Source organism: Tamandua tetradactyla, chromosome 16 (assembly GCF_023851605.1).
Source record: "Tamandua tetradactyla isolate mTamTet1 chromosome 16, mTamTet1.pri, whole genome shotgun sequence".
Classification (NCBI taxonomy): domain Eukaryota; kingdom Metazoa; phylum Chordata; class Mammalia; order Pilosa; family Myrmecophagidae; genus Tamandua; species Tamandua tetradactyla.
The window spans coordinates 23,719,517-23,735,491 of record NC_135342.1 but is presented as its reverse complement, the minus strand read 5'-3'; the positions used below and the strand labels follow the sequence as shown (position 1 = coordinate 23,735,491).

Below are 15,975 nucleotides of genomic sequence, written 5' to 3'. Positions count from 1 at the left end.
CTTCAATTAAGGTGTGGCGTAAGAATCAGGTTGGGCTTAACACAGATCACCAGACACAGTTATAAACGGAATGAAATTCAGACAGAAAGAAAAGCAAGTAGAAGCTCCTAGAAGCTGGAAAGCAACAAAACCCAGAAGAGGAAAGAAGCTGCTGAGCCCTGAGCATTGCCATGTGATGGAAAAGCCAAGGAACCTCAGATTGCCAGCTAGCTAGAAGACATTGACCCAGGAGAAAGTCTCTGAAACCGTGAAACAATAAATTCCTGTTGTTAAGCCAACCCATTGTATGGTATTTGTTTTAGCAGCCAGGAAATTAAAACACATGTCATTTTGCATTTGTCAAAATCCATAGAACTATACTACACAAAGAGGGAACCTTAATGTAAGCAAAGGATTAGCACTGACATCTCTATATTTGTAAATTGTAACAAATGCACCCACTAATGTAAAATATTACTAGAGGGAACTGTGTGTGTGGCGGGGAGGTATATGGAAATATGGAATCTGTGTTGGAATCTGTACCATCTACCCAATTATTCAGTAAATCTAAAACTACTAAAAAAAAAAAGTTCCATTAATTTAAAAAAAAACCTGCAAGTCACATGTATTTAATACCTGGTCTTGAGTGCTTCCAATCATCCTAAGGGTACACATGGAAAAAGAGGCCCAGACAAGTGCAGTTCACAGAAGTGAGCAGGGGTGATGAAAGTTCAAATGCTCTGGTGTACACTGGCGTTCAAAGTACCCTGTATTACTGGGAGCATGACCCCCAGATACCTCGTATCAACCCACATTCATCCCCAGTTCCTCCCACCACCCGCCCGAGACCCTCACCAGCAGCCTTGGCACTCTTTGCTGCCATCTTGTTGGACACGGTGACTGAAATCTTGGAGGTGCTGGTGTCTGGCCGCCTAGGGGGTGTGCCGGGTGGGGAGTCACGGTTCAGGCTGTTGGTGATCATTCGGGAGGCAGCTGCCAGGAGGAAAAGGGGAGAAGCCAGTTCGGCAGCAGTCTCAGGGCCAGAATGGAGGCCAGCCTTGGCACCAAACGGAGAAGGGACAGCTGGCGCCACCCTGTGGCTGCACTGTCCTCAAGGTGAGAATGTTTGCGCGTGGTGGGGTACCTTGAGGATCCCCAAGAGCTAGCCCACCCTGTCCTGACCGTGGCACCTTTCCCAAGGCCCTAGACCACACTGGCTCCCATCACACCTCAGCCATCATTTATGGAGCCGTATTTGGGAACTGGCTGGGCTGAGCCCTTCACAGGCCTGATTTTTCAGATGTTCCCTCCCCTCCCACCTTGGCTACAGCAACTGTGGACTTCCGGAGCCTCCTCATACACAAGCATTTGCCTCCTCAGGTCCCTTGTAATTCCCTCCGCCTGGAATGCAGTTTCCTGAGGTAGCACTTGGCTTGCTCTGTCTCTTAACACAGTGGGAGAAAGGAGGAAAGGAGACCTACCCCATCTCAGGATGCAGGTGCTACTAGCTTTAGGGCATGGGCTGCAAAAGGTCTTAGTGGACCCTGCATGGGAGGGAAGGGGGGCTCTTGTGCTACCATCAATCGCTGGCTCCAGCAAGCTCCCCGCTCCACCAACTTTCAGGTTTGGGTATTTTGTCACAACTATGCTCCCAAAATAGCCTTCCCTATTCTTGCCACATGCTCTCTCTTGAAACCGTCTCAAATTCCATGTAATGATCTTCAGCAACCATTATAATTATATATTGTTGGGTTTTTAGAAAAATCATAACTATAGCATACAGACAAATACATGAAAATTTACCAACACAGTTTAACACAAGGTAGTAGAGTGAACCCCCAGGTAAGAACTAGAGTATTCCTAGAACCCAGAAGTCTGGGAATGGCCCTTCCCAATCAGATGGACCCCACCGGACCCCAGCGCACTCCCCTGATAATAATTTGGTTCACACCCTTCAACAATTTCCCAAGAAATTCCCTCGTACATTTCTCAAGCTGGAAAGGAGTTATAACTGCCAGGCTGTGTAGAATCTGGATTGCAAGGGGCTCTGCTCACAACCTCTGCCTGGCCAAGTGCTGTCAGAGGAAGCAGGAGGAGGCCCCGTCTCCTGCTCCGTGCAGAGGGGAATGTCCTGCTTCATCAGGGATATGATGCTTTCCCCTCAGACAGCACACAGAGTTTGGGTGGAGGGAAAACAAATCAACTTTGTCTTGCTCTATTGGATCTGAGCTGCAGTCAGGATGTCACAGTACAAAAGAACTGTTCATCCATAAAAACTATGCGGTATTTTGCTTTTTTCCCCCTCCCACATGAACACACACATTGAATATTATAAAGCGTATACAAGTGACCATATCAGGTGCATTGCTTTTAAAACACTCTTCTCCACCTCTTTCCTTCTGTGTCTGTTTCCCTTTCTCTTCTTAATGGTCTACTTTCTCCACTAGTTAATTTTTTTGTTTAAGTTTTTTAAATTCATTTTAAACTACTAAAGATATTCATAAGGTATAATAAGTATGTACCATCTGATTTCATTTATTTAGAGTTGAAAGACTGGTAAAACGAATCTAAGTTGTTAAAATCAGGATAGTGGTGTCTGTGAGAGGACGTAATGACTGGAAAGGGGCAAATAGGGGCTTCTGGAAAGCAGGTCATGCTTCTGTGCCTGGATTTGGATGGGGGTTATGTGGGTGTTCCACTTGTGAGAAGGGTCAGTGTCGTAGTGTATTAGTCAGCTATAGTGTTTTGATCTGAACCATTCTCTGTACGTTGTGGAAGACATATGCAGAAAGGAATCTCAATTTGGTTAGCCTCCCTGCATGCACCCCTTGGGAGGCCTTGTCACACTGACTTTGGCTTATCCACGTGACTTGCCTTGGCCAATGGAACGCCAGCAACTGTTCTGCAAGCAGAGGCTTAAAAGGCACCTTGCACATTGGGGCCTACTCTCAGATGCTGCTCTTGGGAACCCTCTTTCACCGCAGTGTGGACAAGCTTGGACTAGCCTGCAGATAATGGGAGACATGTGACCAAGTCACCCCTGCTGCCTCACACACAAGGTGACCACCCGGGGTCATTCAGATTCAGCGGAGCTCCAGTTGACCACAGATTGAAGAACTCACCAGCCACCCACATAACCATGAGAAATAAATGTCTGTGTTTAAAGCTACAGTTTAGCAGTGGCTTGTTAAACATTCATATGTATATTAAAATTTTTAAGTTTATTTAAAAAGAAAAAAGGCATCATAGTGCTAAAAAAAGAATTATAAATACATGTAGCCACTCACTACCCAATTCATTTTTCTCATGAGAGAAGAAGGCCTCAGATGGCTTTGCTGCCACCTCTGCAAATTCCAGGAGGGCTGGGATGACTAGGTGTGTCTCCTTCACTGCTGGAGTATGAGAATGAAGGGAAGCAGGCCTGAATGGATGAGACTCACCACTGGAGGTACCTCGGCGAATCTCGACTGGGAGGGGACTGGGGTTGCAGGGCACCGACTCAGTGGCAGCTTTGCACATGTCCTGTGAAAAACAGGTGCCTGGGTTACCATGGGTCAAGGATCTGAGGCAGGAGAATCAGTGGCCCAGAGGTCTGAGCAACCCTGGGGGGGGGAGGGGGGTAGGTAAAGAGAGGTGGGGACAAAGTCAGAACCTCGGCTACTAAGAGCTTTCAAGACATCACACTCCTAATGCATGAGAAAGCAACAGGCAAAAATACGAACTGAGGGACATTCTACAAGACACTTTGACCAGTACTGTTCAAAACTGTCGTGGTCATAAAAACAAGGGAAGATAGGATGCACGAGTGGTTCAGTGGTAGAATGCTCGCCTTCCATGCAAGAGACCCGGGTTTGATTCCCAGATCATGCACCACCACCACCACCCCCCCCAAAAAAAAGAAAGAAAAACAAGGGAAGATTGTAAAACTGTCACAGATCAAAAGAGACTAAGGATGTGGGAGACCTGGGTTTGATTCCCAGACCATGCACACACACACACCAAAAAAGAGAGAGAGACTAAGGAGATATGACGAATAAATGTGATGTGGGATTCTGGAGAAAAAAAAAGACATCAGTGGAAAAACTAGCAACATCCAAATAAAGCCTGTAGTTTAGTTAATAGTACTGTACAAACGTTAATTCCTTAGTTTTGGCAAATGTACCATGGTGTTGTAAGATGTTCATATTAGAGAAAGCTGGGTGAAAGGGATATGGGAATCGTCTATACTGTTTTTGGGTGGAATTTTTCTATATAACTAAAAATTATTCCAAAATGTAAAAAGTCTAAACAAAAAAAAAATGTTTTCATAATAACCCTCTCTGTGATGACGGAGATAATGCCCCTGATCTGAAAAGGCCCTCATCTGTGGGGTCCTGTCCTGGGGAAAGATGAAGGCCCATCCCTGCAATGGAGGAAGATACAAAAAATGACACGAATAATCACATCAGTCACCATTCAGTCTACTGCAGTGTTGCGAGCACACGTCTCGAGTAAGCATCTATCTGGGTTGAGTGGGATGGGAATGAAAAGTTCAAGAGTGTAAAGGATGGTGACAGGGCCTGACAGAGCACAGAAAGCATTCAGTAGGTGTTGGCTGTTAGAAATGAACAAGCACTTCACTCCAGGCCTGGCACTCAGTGCCAGATCCCCCTTCAGATGGCTACGGCCATCGCCACTCTGTGAGGCAGAAGTGTGTGAAAGCTTGTGTCATAGTGACTCTGGAAGGTGCTCATTGGTCTGTGGTCACTGCCAGCATGGGAGCAAGGACTGGGAAGGCCGGATTGTTGGCCAAGTCATGATTTGGGTCCCACATAGGCAGCTCCTGTCCTGAGCACAGGGAAGAGTCCCAGTAAAGATAATTATCATGAGGAAGAGGAGAACTAGTAATAATAAAAATTACTGACAGTCTTTACTGAGGCTAGGACTTTATACGTCTTACTTCCATTCAATGCTCATTAGCACACTTCAAAATAGGTTTGCCTATTTGTTTTACAGAGGAGAAAGTAAGGCTCAGAAAAGTTAGGCAACTTGCCCAACAGTACTCAGCGAATGGTGGAACCAGCCTGGGAACTCAGGCCTGCCTGCACTGGCTGCCAAGCCTCCTGTTGGCTTTACCACAGCCCCCACCTCCCCAGGCACAGCACCCACCTGGCGGTGCACCACCTTGGCATGCTTGAGGATGGCGATGATGTCGCCCACCACGGTCACGCCCAGCTCATTCATGATTTCCTTATTGAGGTCCAGCAGCATACTCTTCTGGATCCTGCGGGGACATGGCCCACAGCTGAGACCCAGGGGAACCAAGGTTCCAGGCATACCCCACCCCCAGCCCCCTCCTTCCCCTCAGCAGCCTCACCTATTATCCACAAACATCACAGCGTAATTGACAGCAGGTCCCGGAGGAATGCCAGCTTCCTTAAAGAACTGGATCCATTCAGAAGTGGCTGGAAGGTTGGAGAGGATTCATTCACATTATTCTCTCTCCAGAGAGCAGGAGCAGCAACAAAACCACAATAGCAGCAGCTTCCTCAAATTAAATGTTATAGGATGCCAAGCTCTGGGCTAAGTGCTTCAGACACACAATGGAATTAAGCCCTCCTAACAATCAGAGAGTTAAGCAGTCTTAAGCCACTCCCCCCACACACACATCCCCACAAACACCTTTCCCATAAGGAAACTGAGGCAGGGAGAGCTGGGCAACTCACCCCAGGCCACAGTGCGAACCACAGGAGATGCTGCCAAGCTGGCCTAACTACACCCCAGCTCCCCATAATTCTCTGCCCTGCCCATAGCTGTCCCCTGAAGTGATTTTACACACACTTGCCGGGTGACTGATTTGGAAGGGCCAGGACTTTAGGCCTCAGTTCTTGTACTCTGTACCCCTTAGACCACCCAGGCCCAGAGGATGACAGGATCTGCAAGCGGTTGAAATGCCAGCTCTGTCTTTCCTGGTAGAGTGACACTGGACAGGTTGTTAACTGCTCTTTGCCTCAGCTTCCTCATCCATAAATCAGGGATAATGCATTCAAAAAGTATTTACTGAACACTTGGCACAGGCCAGGTCCTGTTCTTGGCACTGGGGTTACCGCAGGGCATCAAAGTCCCTGCCCTCAAGGAACTGATATTCTAGTGATAACAGCACTGTGCAGATTCAATGAGAATTTAAACGACACCTGACCCAGAAACATCTTCAACCCATGCCGGCTATTATTAGTAGTAGTACTATTACTACAATTGCTACTACTACATTTACTACTGCTACTACAGCTATGGCTATTACTGTTACTATAATTATTACTACTGTTACTGCTACTAACACTATTGCTACTACTACTATTACCACTACTATTTTTTTGTTTTGTTTTATTTGGCATGGGCAGGCTCCAGGAATCGAATCCAGCTCTTCGGCATGGCAGGCAAGAATTCTGCCACTGAGCCACCATTGCACTGCCCACCACTACTACTTTTATTACTACAATTACTATTATGAATACTAGTAATAGTCGGTGGTAGTTAGGTTTAGGTGTCAACTTGGCTAGGTGAAGGTGCCTAGTTCTGTTGCTGTGGACCTGAGCCAATGGCATGTGAACTTCATCTGTTACTGATTACATCTACAGTCGGCTAGGAGGCGTCTGCTGCAATGAATGATGTTTGATTGAATTGGCTGGTGCTTAAATGAGACAGTTTAATGTAGCACAGCCCAAGCAGCTCAGCATACCTCATCTCAGCACTAGCAGCTCAGCCCAGGCCTTTGGAGCTACAAAAAGGAATCACCCCAGGGAAAGTTCTTGGAACCCAGAGGCCTGGAGAGAAGGCCAGCAGAGACCATCCTGCGCCTTCCCACGTAAGAAAGAACCTCAGTTGAAAGTCAGCTGCCTATCTGGCAGGTCCTCAGGAAGCTAAGTATAGAATTGCCATATGACCCGGCAATACTGTGCTAGGTATCTACTCAGAGGACGAGGGCAACGACATAACAAACAGTCATTTGCACACCAATGTTTATAGCAGCATTATTTACAATTGCCAAGAGATGGAAACCGCTCTAAGGTCCATCAACAGAGGAGTGGCTAAACAAGCTACGGTGTGTACATATGATGGAAAATTATGCAGCTGTAAGACAGAATAAAGTTATGAAGAATGTAACAACATGGATGGCCCTTAAGGACATTATGCTGAGTGAGATTAGCCAGAAATAAAAGGACAAATACTGTATGGTCTCACTGACATAAACTAACATTAATGAATGAACTTGGAGAATTTCAATTAAGAACAGAGATAAATAGGAGATAGAAATAGGGTAGATATTGGGTAATCGGAACTGAAGGGATACAGATTGTGCAACAGGATTGAATGTAAAAACTCAGAAATGGATAGTACAATACTACCTAACTGTAATACAATAATGTTAGAACACTGAATGAAGCTGAATGTGAGAATGATAGAGAGAGGACGCCTCGGGGCACAAATGAAATCAGAAGGAAAGATAGACGATAAAGACTGAGATGGTATAATCTAGGAATGCCTAGAGTGCATAATGATAGTGACTAAATGTACAAATTTAAAAATGTTTTTGCATGAGGAAGAACAAAAGAATGTCAATAGTGCAGAGTGCTGAAAATAGATGATAATCAATATTTTAAAATTTTAACTTATGCGTGAGACTGAAGCAAAAAATGTTAATTTGGTACAAAATTTTTATTTTGACTAGTGCAGTTCCTAATATACCTTATGCGGACAGCTTAACTGAATATCATAAGTACATGGAACCTTTAGTAGGGCATGAGATTTTGTAGGTTTGTCCAGAGTGATGCCCCGATAAATCCCAGAGTGATTTGAACAGTGAATAAAAATGTATTTGCAAAGAACAGTGAGAAAAGGGGAAAATTCAACTTTCCCAAGTGGAGAATTCTTGATATTCTCACAAGCAGTGGGGACAACCAAAGTAATAGGCTGAGCCCCCAATCTTGGGGTTTGTTCATATGAAACTTAACCCCACAAAGGATAGGCTAAGCCTACTAAAAATTAGGCCTAAGACACCCCCCAAGAAAATCTCTTTTGTGGCTCAGATGCGGCCTCTCTTTCTCAGCCAACACGACAAGCAAACTCACAGCTCTTCCCCTCTATCTGGGCCATGACCCCCAGGGGTGTGGACCTTCCTGGCAACGTGGGACAGAAATCCTAGAATGAGCTGGGACTCAGCATCAACGGATTGAGAAAACCTTCTCGAGGAAAAGGGGAAAGGGCGAAATGAAACCAAATAAAGTGTCAATGACTGAGAGATTCCAAACAGAGTCAAGAGGTTATCCTGAGGGTTATTCTTACACATTAAACAGATATCACCTATTTAGTTAAGGTGTAATGGAGAGGCTGGAGGGAACTGCCTGAAAATGTAGAGCTGTGTTCCAGTAGCCATGTTTCTTGAAGATGACTGTATAATGATATAGCTTTCACAATGTGACTGGGTGATTGTGAAAACCTTGTGTCTGATGCTCCTTTTATCTACCTTTTCAACAGATGAGCAAAACATACGGATTAAAAATAAATAATAAGGGGAACAAATGTTAAAATAAATTTAGTAGATTGAGAAAAAAAAAAAGAAAGCTGCCTTTCCTCTGAAGAACTAGACGTTAACTAAATAAATTCCCTTTTATTAAAGCCAATCCATCTCTGGTGTGTTGCATTCTGACAGCTAGCAAACTAATAATACTACTACAACTACTAAACATGAAATGAAGCCAAGGCCAGGACAATGCAGACCCATCCATGAAGCTTTATTGTCCCTAAATTTATATCCTGGCCTCTTGAGGGTGACCCTCAAACTGACCTGCTGTGGGATGCCAGGTGTTACATGAGCTCATTGACTACAAGTATAACTTTTTTTTCACATTTTAATACCTCTGATAGCCAGATCTGTAAGAGGCTGCCATGGTTTAAGAGGCAACTTGTTGTTTCCTTTCTTATGGTACATAATGTAGCAGTAGATAAAAGGTTTGGATTAGAAGAAATTTCGTATTATGACATGCATTTTGCTGATAAAACAACTGAGGCTCAGAGGAAGGAAACAGACGGACTCCGGGTCAGACAATGAGTGAGTGGTAGTGCAGGGCCCAGATGCAGGTCACTGACGCCTAACAGAGGAACTTGTCTGTGGACCACATGCTCCCAGGGAGACCCTGGCCTACCCACAACAGATCCGTCTCCTAGCCTGAGCCCTCAGGGACAGGGGCAGGTGAGGAGCTCCTGCCCTCAAGACTTCCTCCAGCAGCCCAGAGGAGAGGGGCACCTTTCCCTAGTTTGCACAGGCACCACCCATGTACTCAGCCATGGGACCCTGATTCCATTATCACATAATTATTCCATTTAAATGAAATGTCCAGAATAGGCAAGTTTATAGAGAGAGACTATACATTCATGGTTGCCAGGGACTGGGGGAGAGAATGGGAGGGAAAAGGGGAGTGGCTGCTATTAGGTATTTTTTTTTTCTTTGGCAGGGGAAGGTTGGTGAAATGTTCTCAAATTGATTATGGTGATAGCTGTACAACTCTGTGAATATATGAAAAACAATAAATCATATACTTTAAAAAGATGGATTTTATAGTATGTGACATATCTCAAGCTGTTATTTACCCAAAAAAAAGGCACCACAGAGGTTAGGGGTAGTTCTCTATGCCTGAGACAAAGTCTGTGATTTTAATCACAAGATGATCAGAACCCAGTGTTCTAGGACCTGCAAAAGTCCCCATATCCAACACACACCATCATTTTATGCATTACTAGGAAAGAAAAATGCTACCAATTAAACTATGTGAGCTGCCAGCTATCATATGCACCCCCATTTCAGAGAGGTGAAAACGTGCAACAAGACGTGTGCTGGAATCAGTGCAACCAGGAGACTGATAGTCATAGCAGCATTTTTGAGACAACACAATATGTACTAACAGTAGCATGGTTAAAGGAATGGTGATTACCTAGTGGGTACCCTCCCCTCCTGGTGTTAATGTCCCTTTAAAACACAGTTCCCAAAACAAAGAACCGGAGTCATTTTCTCCTTCTTCCTGCTGGCTCCCCAGGCAGGAGCCAATTTCAGGCTCCTACCTGCTTTCTCCCTGCTTTATTCCGTCAATAAATCTGTTAATCTTTGAAAAAGAAAAAAAAAGAGGACTGCACCTGTTGGTCAAAGGAGACTGTAGCCCAATCTCTTTTCCATTTTAAACTTAAAGATAAAAGGGGAGTTAGGGTAACTGGTGAAGACATGCAAGCTGAGGATTCTCCTAGCACACGAAAAGCATGTGTAGTTCACATAAGACAGGAGAAGAACTGGTGAATGAGGAAAATTCGCAAATTTGGGAACGGATTCCCCACAAGAAAGTAAACGCCACAAGGACAGGCTCTTCCTTGATGTATTCCCAACACCTAGCACAGTGTTTGACACCTAAGAGATGCTCAAATATTTGTCTAATCAAAGAGCAAATGAAAAGTGGCTCTAAGTTATCCATTTGGAAATGCCTAACAAGTGTTGGGGAATTTCTATGTACAGTTTATGAGAAAGGTCAGTACAAAAGACAGAGTACATACTGAGAGAAACAACATGAGAGTTGTGCTAAAATTCAAATGGGTTATTTCAGATCCCTCAAAAAGGAAATCAGGACTTCCGGAGAAGATGGCGGCTTAGTAAGATGTGCGGGTCTTAGTTCCTCCTCCAGAACAGCAACTAAAGAAACAGAAACAATACGAAACAGCTCCCGGAGCCACGACAGAGACCAAAAGGCAGCGTACCCCATTCTGGAATGGCTGAACGGGCAGGGAGAATCCGCTGCGGTGAGATACCCGAGGGGCGCGCGCTTTCCCGGGCCGGGGCGGCTGGCGACCAGGGTCCCTTCCACACATGTGACTTCCTGGTCTGACTGGGAACGTTGGATAGCGGGGCCCTCCCGCCACGCTTGGTGTCTCGGGCCAGCTGGGCAATTTGGACCGGCACTCCCCCAAGCTGCGGTGGCCGGCGACCCCCACTCCATGCGCGGTTTCCCGGGCCGACTGCGAGATTCAGATTGGCAAGTTAAAGGAGCCACAGCATCTTTTACTGGTGGGACCCGCAGACAGATGAGCGCCACGAGCGCCACCTACTGGGCAGGAAAAGAAAAACAGAGCCCAGAGATTTCACAGAAAAACCTTTCAACCAGCCGGGTCCCACACCCAGGGAAATCTGATCAAATGCCCAGACACCAGCAGAAAATAATGGATCACGCTCAGAAAATTGAAGATATGGCCCAGTCAAAGGAACAAACCAATAGTTCAAATGAGATACAGGAGCTGAGACAACTAATGCTGAATATACGAACAGAAATGGAAAACCTCTTCAAAAACCAAATCAATAAATTGAGGGAGGACATGAAGAAGACATGGGCTGAACAAAAAGAAGAAATAGAAAATCTGAAAAAACAAATCACAGAACTTATGGGAGTGAAGGACAAAGTAGAAAAGATGGAAAAAACAATGGATACCTACAATGGTAGATTTCAAGAGACAGAAGCTACAATTAGTGAACTGGAGGATAGAACATCTGAATTCCAAAAAGAAACAGAAACTATAGGGAAAAGAATGGAAAAACTTGAGCAGGGGATCAGGGAACTGAAGGACAATATGAAGCGCACAAATATACATGTTGTGGGTGTCTCAGAAGGAGAAGAGAAGGGAAAAGGAGGAGAAAAACTAATGGAAGAAATTATCACTGAAAATTTCCCAACTCTTATGAAAGACCTAAAATTACAGATCCAAGAAGTGCAGCACACCCCAAAGAGAACAGACCCAAATAGGCGTTCTCCAAGACACTTACTAGTTAGAATGTCAGAGGTCAAAGAGAAAGAGAGGATCTTGAAAGCAGCAAGAGAAAAACAATCTGTCACATACAAGGGAAACCCAATAAGACTATGTGTAGATTTCTCAGCAGAAACCATGGAAGCTAGAAGACAGTGGGATGATATATTTAAATTACTAAAAGAGAAAAACTGCCAACCAAGACTTCTATATCCAGCAAAACTGTCCTTCAAAAATGAAGGAGAAATTAAAACATTTATAGACAAAAAGTCACTAAGAGAATTTGTGACCAAGAGACCAGCTCTGCAAGAAATACTAAAGGGAGCACTAGAGTCAGATACGAGAAGACAGAAGAGAGAGGTATGGAGTAAAGTGTAGAAAGAAGGAAAATCAGATATGATATATATAATACAAAAGCCAGAATGGTAGAGGAAAATATTATCCAAACAGTAATAACACTAAAAGTTAATGGACTGAATTCCCCAATCAAAAGACATAGACTGGCAGAATGGATTACGACCCAGCAATACCACTGCTAGGTATCTACTCAAAGGACTTAAGGGCAAAGACACAAACGGACATTTGCACACCAATGTTTATAGCAGCGTTATTTACAATTGCAAAGAGATGGAAACAGCCAAAATGTCCATCAACAGACGAGTGGCTAAACAAACTATGGTGTATACCTACGATAGAATATTATGCAGCTTTAAGACAGACTAAACTTATGAAGCATGTAATAACATGGATGGACCTAGAGAACATTATGCTGAGTAAGTCTAGCCAAAAACTAAAGGACAAATACTGTATGGTCCCACTGATGTGAACCAACATTTGAGAATCAACTTGGAATATATCATTGGTAACAGAGACCAGCAGGAGTTAGAAACAGGGTAAGATAATGGGTAATTGGAGCTGAAGGGATACAGACTGTGCAACAGGACTAGATACAAAAACTCAAAAATGGACAGCACAATAATACCTAACTGTAATGTAACTATGTCAAAACACTGAATGAAGCTGCACCTGAACTGTAGTTTTTTTGTTTGTTTGTTTGTATCTTTTGTTTTTGTTTTTTCTTTTTCCTTTTTATATATATATATACACATATATTTTTATTATTATTATTATTTTAATTTTCTTCTCTATATTAACATTCTACATCTTTTTCTGCTGTTTTGCTAGTTCTTTTCCTAAATCGATGCAAATGTACTAAGAAATGATGATCATACATCTATGTGATGATACTAAGAATTACTGAGTGCATATGTAGAATGGAATGATTTCTAAATGTTGTGTTAATTTCTTTTCTTTTTTTTAATTAATAAAAAAAAAAAAAGGAAATCAGTTTAGCTTGGCATGAGTAAGTCATACCTATTCTGACTCTGAGCAACTATTGCTTCTTTCCCTATGTACTCACAAACCATCTGTTTAATGACTTATTTGAGAATATTTCCAGAGTCAGGTTCACCAGACTGAGTTCCTGAAATTGATCGTTTAGCCTCTGTTGTTCATCTGCTTATCAATATTCTCTCAGAATGTTTACGGCTCTTCACACTTTTTTTAAAATCTCTACAATTGTTCACATAAGCAGGTTTGGTTTCCCCCACTCTAAAGCCACCCCTTTGTGCCTCTTGTTTAAATGTAGTTTTAAAAATCACTTTATTTGAACTCACTCCCCTCCCCCTCAAATGGACATGACTTCCAGGGGTGTAAATCTCCCTGGTAATGTCGAGCAAAACTCCTGGGATGAACTTGGCCCAGCAACAAGGGATTGAGAAAACCTTCTCTACAAAAAGGAGAAGAGAGAAATGAGACAAAATAAAGCGTCAGTGGCTAAGAAATTTCAAACAGAGTTGAGAACTTATCCTGGAGGTTATTCTTATGCATTAAATAGATATCCCTTTTTAGTTTATGGTGTATTGGAGTGAGTGGAGGGAAGTACCTAAAACTGTTGAGCTGTGCTCCAGTAGCCTTGATTCTTGAAGATGATCATATAAGGATATAGCTTTTACAATGTGACTGTGTGATTGTGAAAACCTTGTGTCTGATGCTCCTTTTATCTACAGTATGGACAAATGAGTAAAAAATAAACAAATAATAGGGGGAATAAAGGTTAAAATAAATTGAGTAGATTGAAATACTAGTGGTCAATAAGAGGGAGGTGTAAGGGGTATGATATGTATAAGTTTTTTTCTTTTTTCTTTCTTTTGCTGGAGAGATGCAAATGTTCGAAAAAAGGATCATGGTGCCAAATACACAACTATGTGATGATACTGTGAGCCATAGATTGTACACCCTGTATGGAATGTTTGTATGTCAAGAATGTTTATATGTTAGATTTTTACAACAAAAATATTTAAAAATTTAAAAGAAATGGTGATCACCCATGCCGTGAAATACTATACACCAGTACAAAGGAAAGCCCTCCAGCTACACACAGCAACAGCAGGGACTCTCACTGTAGAGCAAAAGAAGCCAGACACAAAAGAACACACGACATGATTCCATTCACATAAGTTCAAAACCAAAGTCTAGAGAATAGGGATTTTCCATTGGTGGTACAAGTTTAAAGAAAAGTAAGGAAAGAGTATCACAAAAGATAGGAGAGTGGCTTATACTATCTGGAGGAGGGAGGCAGTAGTGACTGGGCTGCCACACTCAAGGGGACTGGCAATATTCTATTTCTTGACCTAGGTCAACTGGTCATGGGGGGAGGGGACGGGGGTGTTTTTTAAAAAGACCTTTTTATTGAAATATATACAAAACAAAGTGTGCCTAAGTCTGATGATTTTCATAAACCAAACATATCAGATCAAGAAATAAAACATCTCCAACACCCCAGAAGCCCTGCCCTGGACCCCCTGCTTCTCACAACTCCTCTCTACCAAGGGGAACAATCAGCTTCTAATGGCATAGATTAGTTCTGCCTATTTCTGCACTTTCTATAAATGGAATCATAAAGGAGGTCCTCAGATGTTTGCTTTAATTATTCTTAAAACCACACAAACACGTTTCTTGTACTTTTCTATAATACATGAGAAATCTCATCTTAAAAAGCGCCCAATTAATCTCTATGACATGGCAATCCCAAAACACAGAACTTAAAGGGAAGATGGTGATTGGGTTCATGATATTAACAGTCCACACTGATTGAGAACTATGCCCAAGATGTCGCATGCAATCATCTCCTTGCATCTCTCAACATCCCATGATGTAGGGGGTATTATGATCTTCACTTTATAGGTGAGAAAACCAGGGCTCGGAGAGCCCATGCAGAACTGACAGATTTCATCCCCAGGTTCTTGGCTGCTGGACTAGGCTGTCAGGAGGCCGAGATAGAGGGGAGGTGGCGAGGCCTTAACGGGTGGGCCCCACCCCCTACCCTATGTTCCTCGGGGCACACCTGTTTCTGCCAGTAACCTGGCCCTCCCGCCTCCCCCCACCCAGGCTCCCCACAAGGCCATACCTCCAAAAGGGCAGAGTGGAAGGGGGCGGGGGGAACGTAAGAAGACCACAAACTCACCCATAGTCACTGAGACCATCGTGGCCCTGGCCCTGGCGCTGCTCCCTGGATCCTGGAAGAGAGAATGAAGGAAGAGGGCCCATGAGTCGCCACCGGCTGTGTGTATATGTCCCTCTCCCCGTCTGTCTGTTGGTCTGCCAGGGAGGAATTCCTGGGCTGGGGGCTCACAGCCCAGGAATAGCCTGGAGCAGCTGGCAGGAAGTCAGCCTGGGACAGAGCTGCCACCACAACGATCACTTCTCCCTGGGCCAAGGCCCAGGGACAGCAAATGTCCACAGCTCCATTCCCACACCCCCTTAAAGGTCAGGCTGGGAAGGGAGAGGGACAAAAAAAGACACCCCCTGCCCAAGACCTTGACCATAAACAGCTATTCATTCATCCGTTCAAAAACTGTTTCCTGATATTTTATCACAATGAAAAAAGATGGAAAAAAAAGTTGTACACAAACCTTTATAGCAGTATTATGTATAAGAGCCCCAAAGTGGAAACAATCCAAATTTCCATCAACTGATGAATGGATAAATAAAAGGTAGCATAGGACAGGCCATGGTGGCTCAGTGGCAGAGTTCTCACCTGCTGTGCCAGAGACCCAGGTTCAATTTCCAGTGCCTGCCCATGTAATAAAAAAAATTTTTTTTAAGTTAAAAAAAAAAAAA

The 15,975-nt window shown here is 43.7% G+C and overlaps 1 protein-coding gene across 10 annotated transcripts in view; it reads right to left on the bottom strand.

Moving 5' to 3' along the window:
- Positions 1-15,975, bottom strand: part of C16H19orf47 (chromosome 16 C19orf47 homolog) — a 54,113-nt gene that overhangs the window by 32,992 nt on the left and 5,146 nt on the right. For 4 of the 10 annotated variants that reach the window (XM_077131853.1, XM_077131851.1, XM_077131854.1 and 1 more), the window contains exons 2-6: positions 15,320-15,371; positions 5,336-5,423; positions 5,128-5,242; positions 3,420-3,501; positions 835-972 (exon numbers count right to left, since the gene is read on the bottom strand). In XM_077131853.1, the coding sequence (XP_076987968.1) occupies positions 835-972; positions 3,420-3,501; positions 5,128-5,242; positions 5,336-5,423; positions 15,320-15,338 (442 nt within the window). In that variant the 5' untranslated portion in view covers positions 15,339-15,371. Of the gene's footprint in view, positions 1-834; positions 973-3,419; positions 3,502-5,127; positions 5,243-5,335; positions 5,424-15,319; positions 15,847-15,975 lie in introns of those variants that run through there. The other 6 variants (XM_077131857.1, XM_077131856.1, XM_077131858.1 and 3 more) reach the window with 4 other exon arrangements.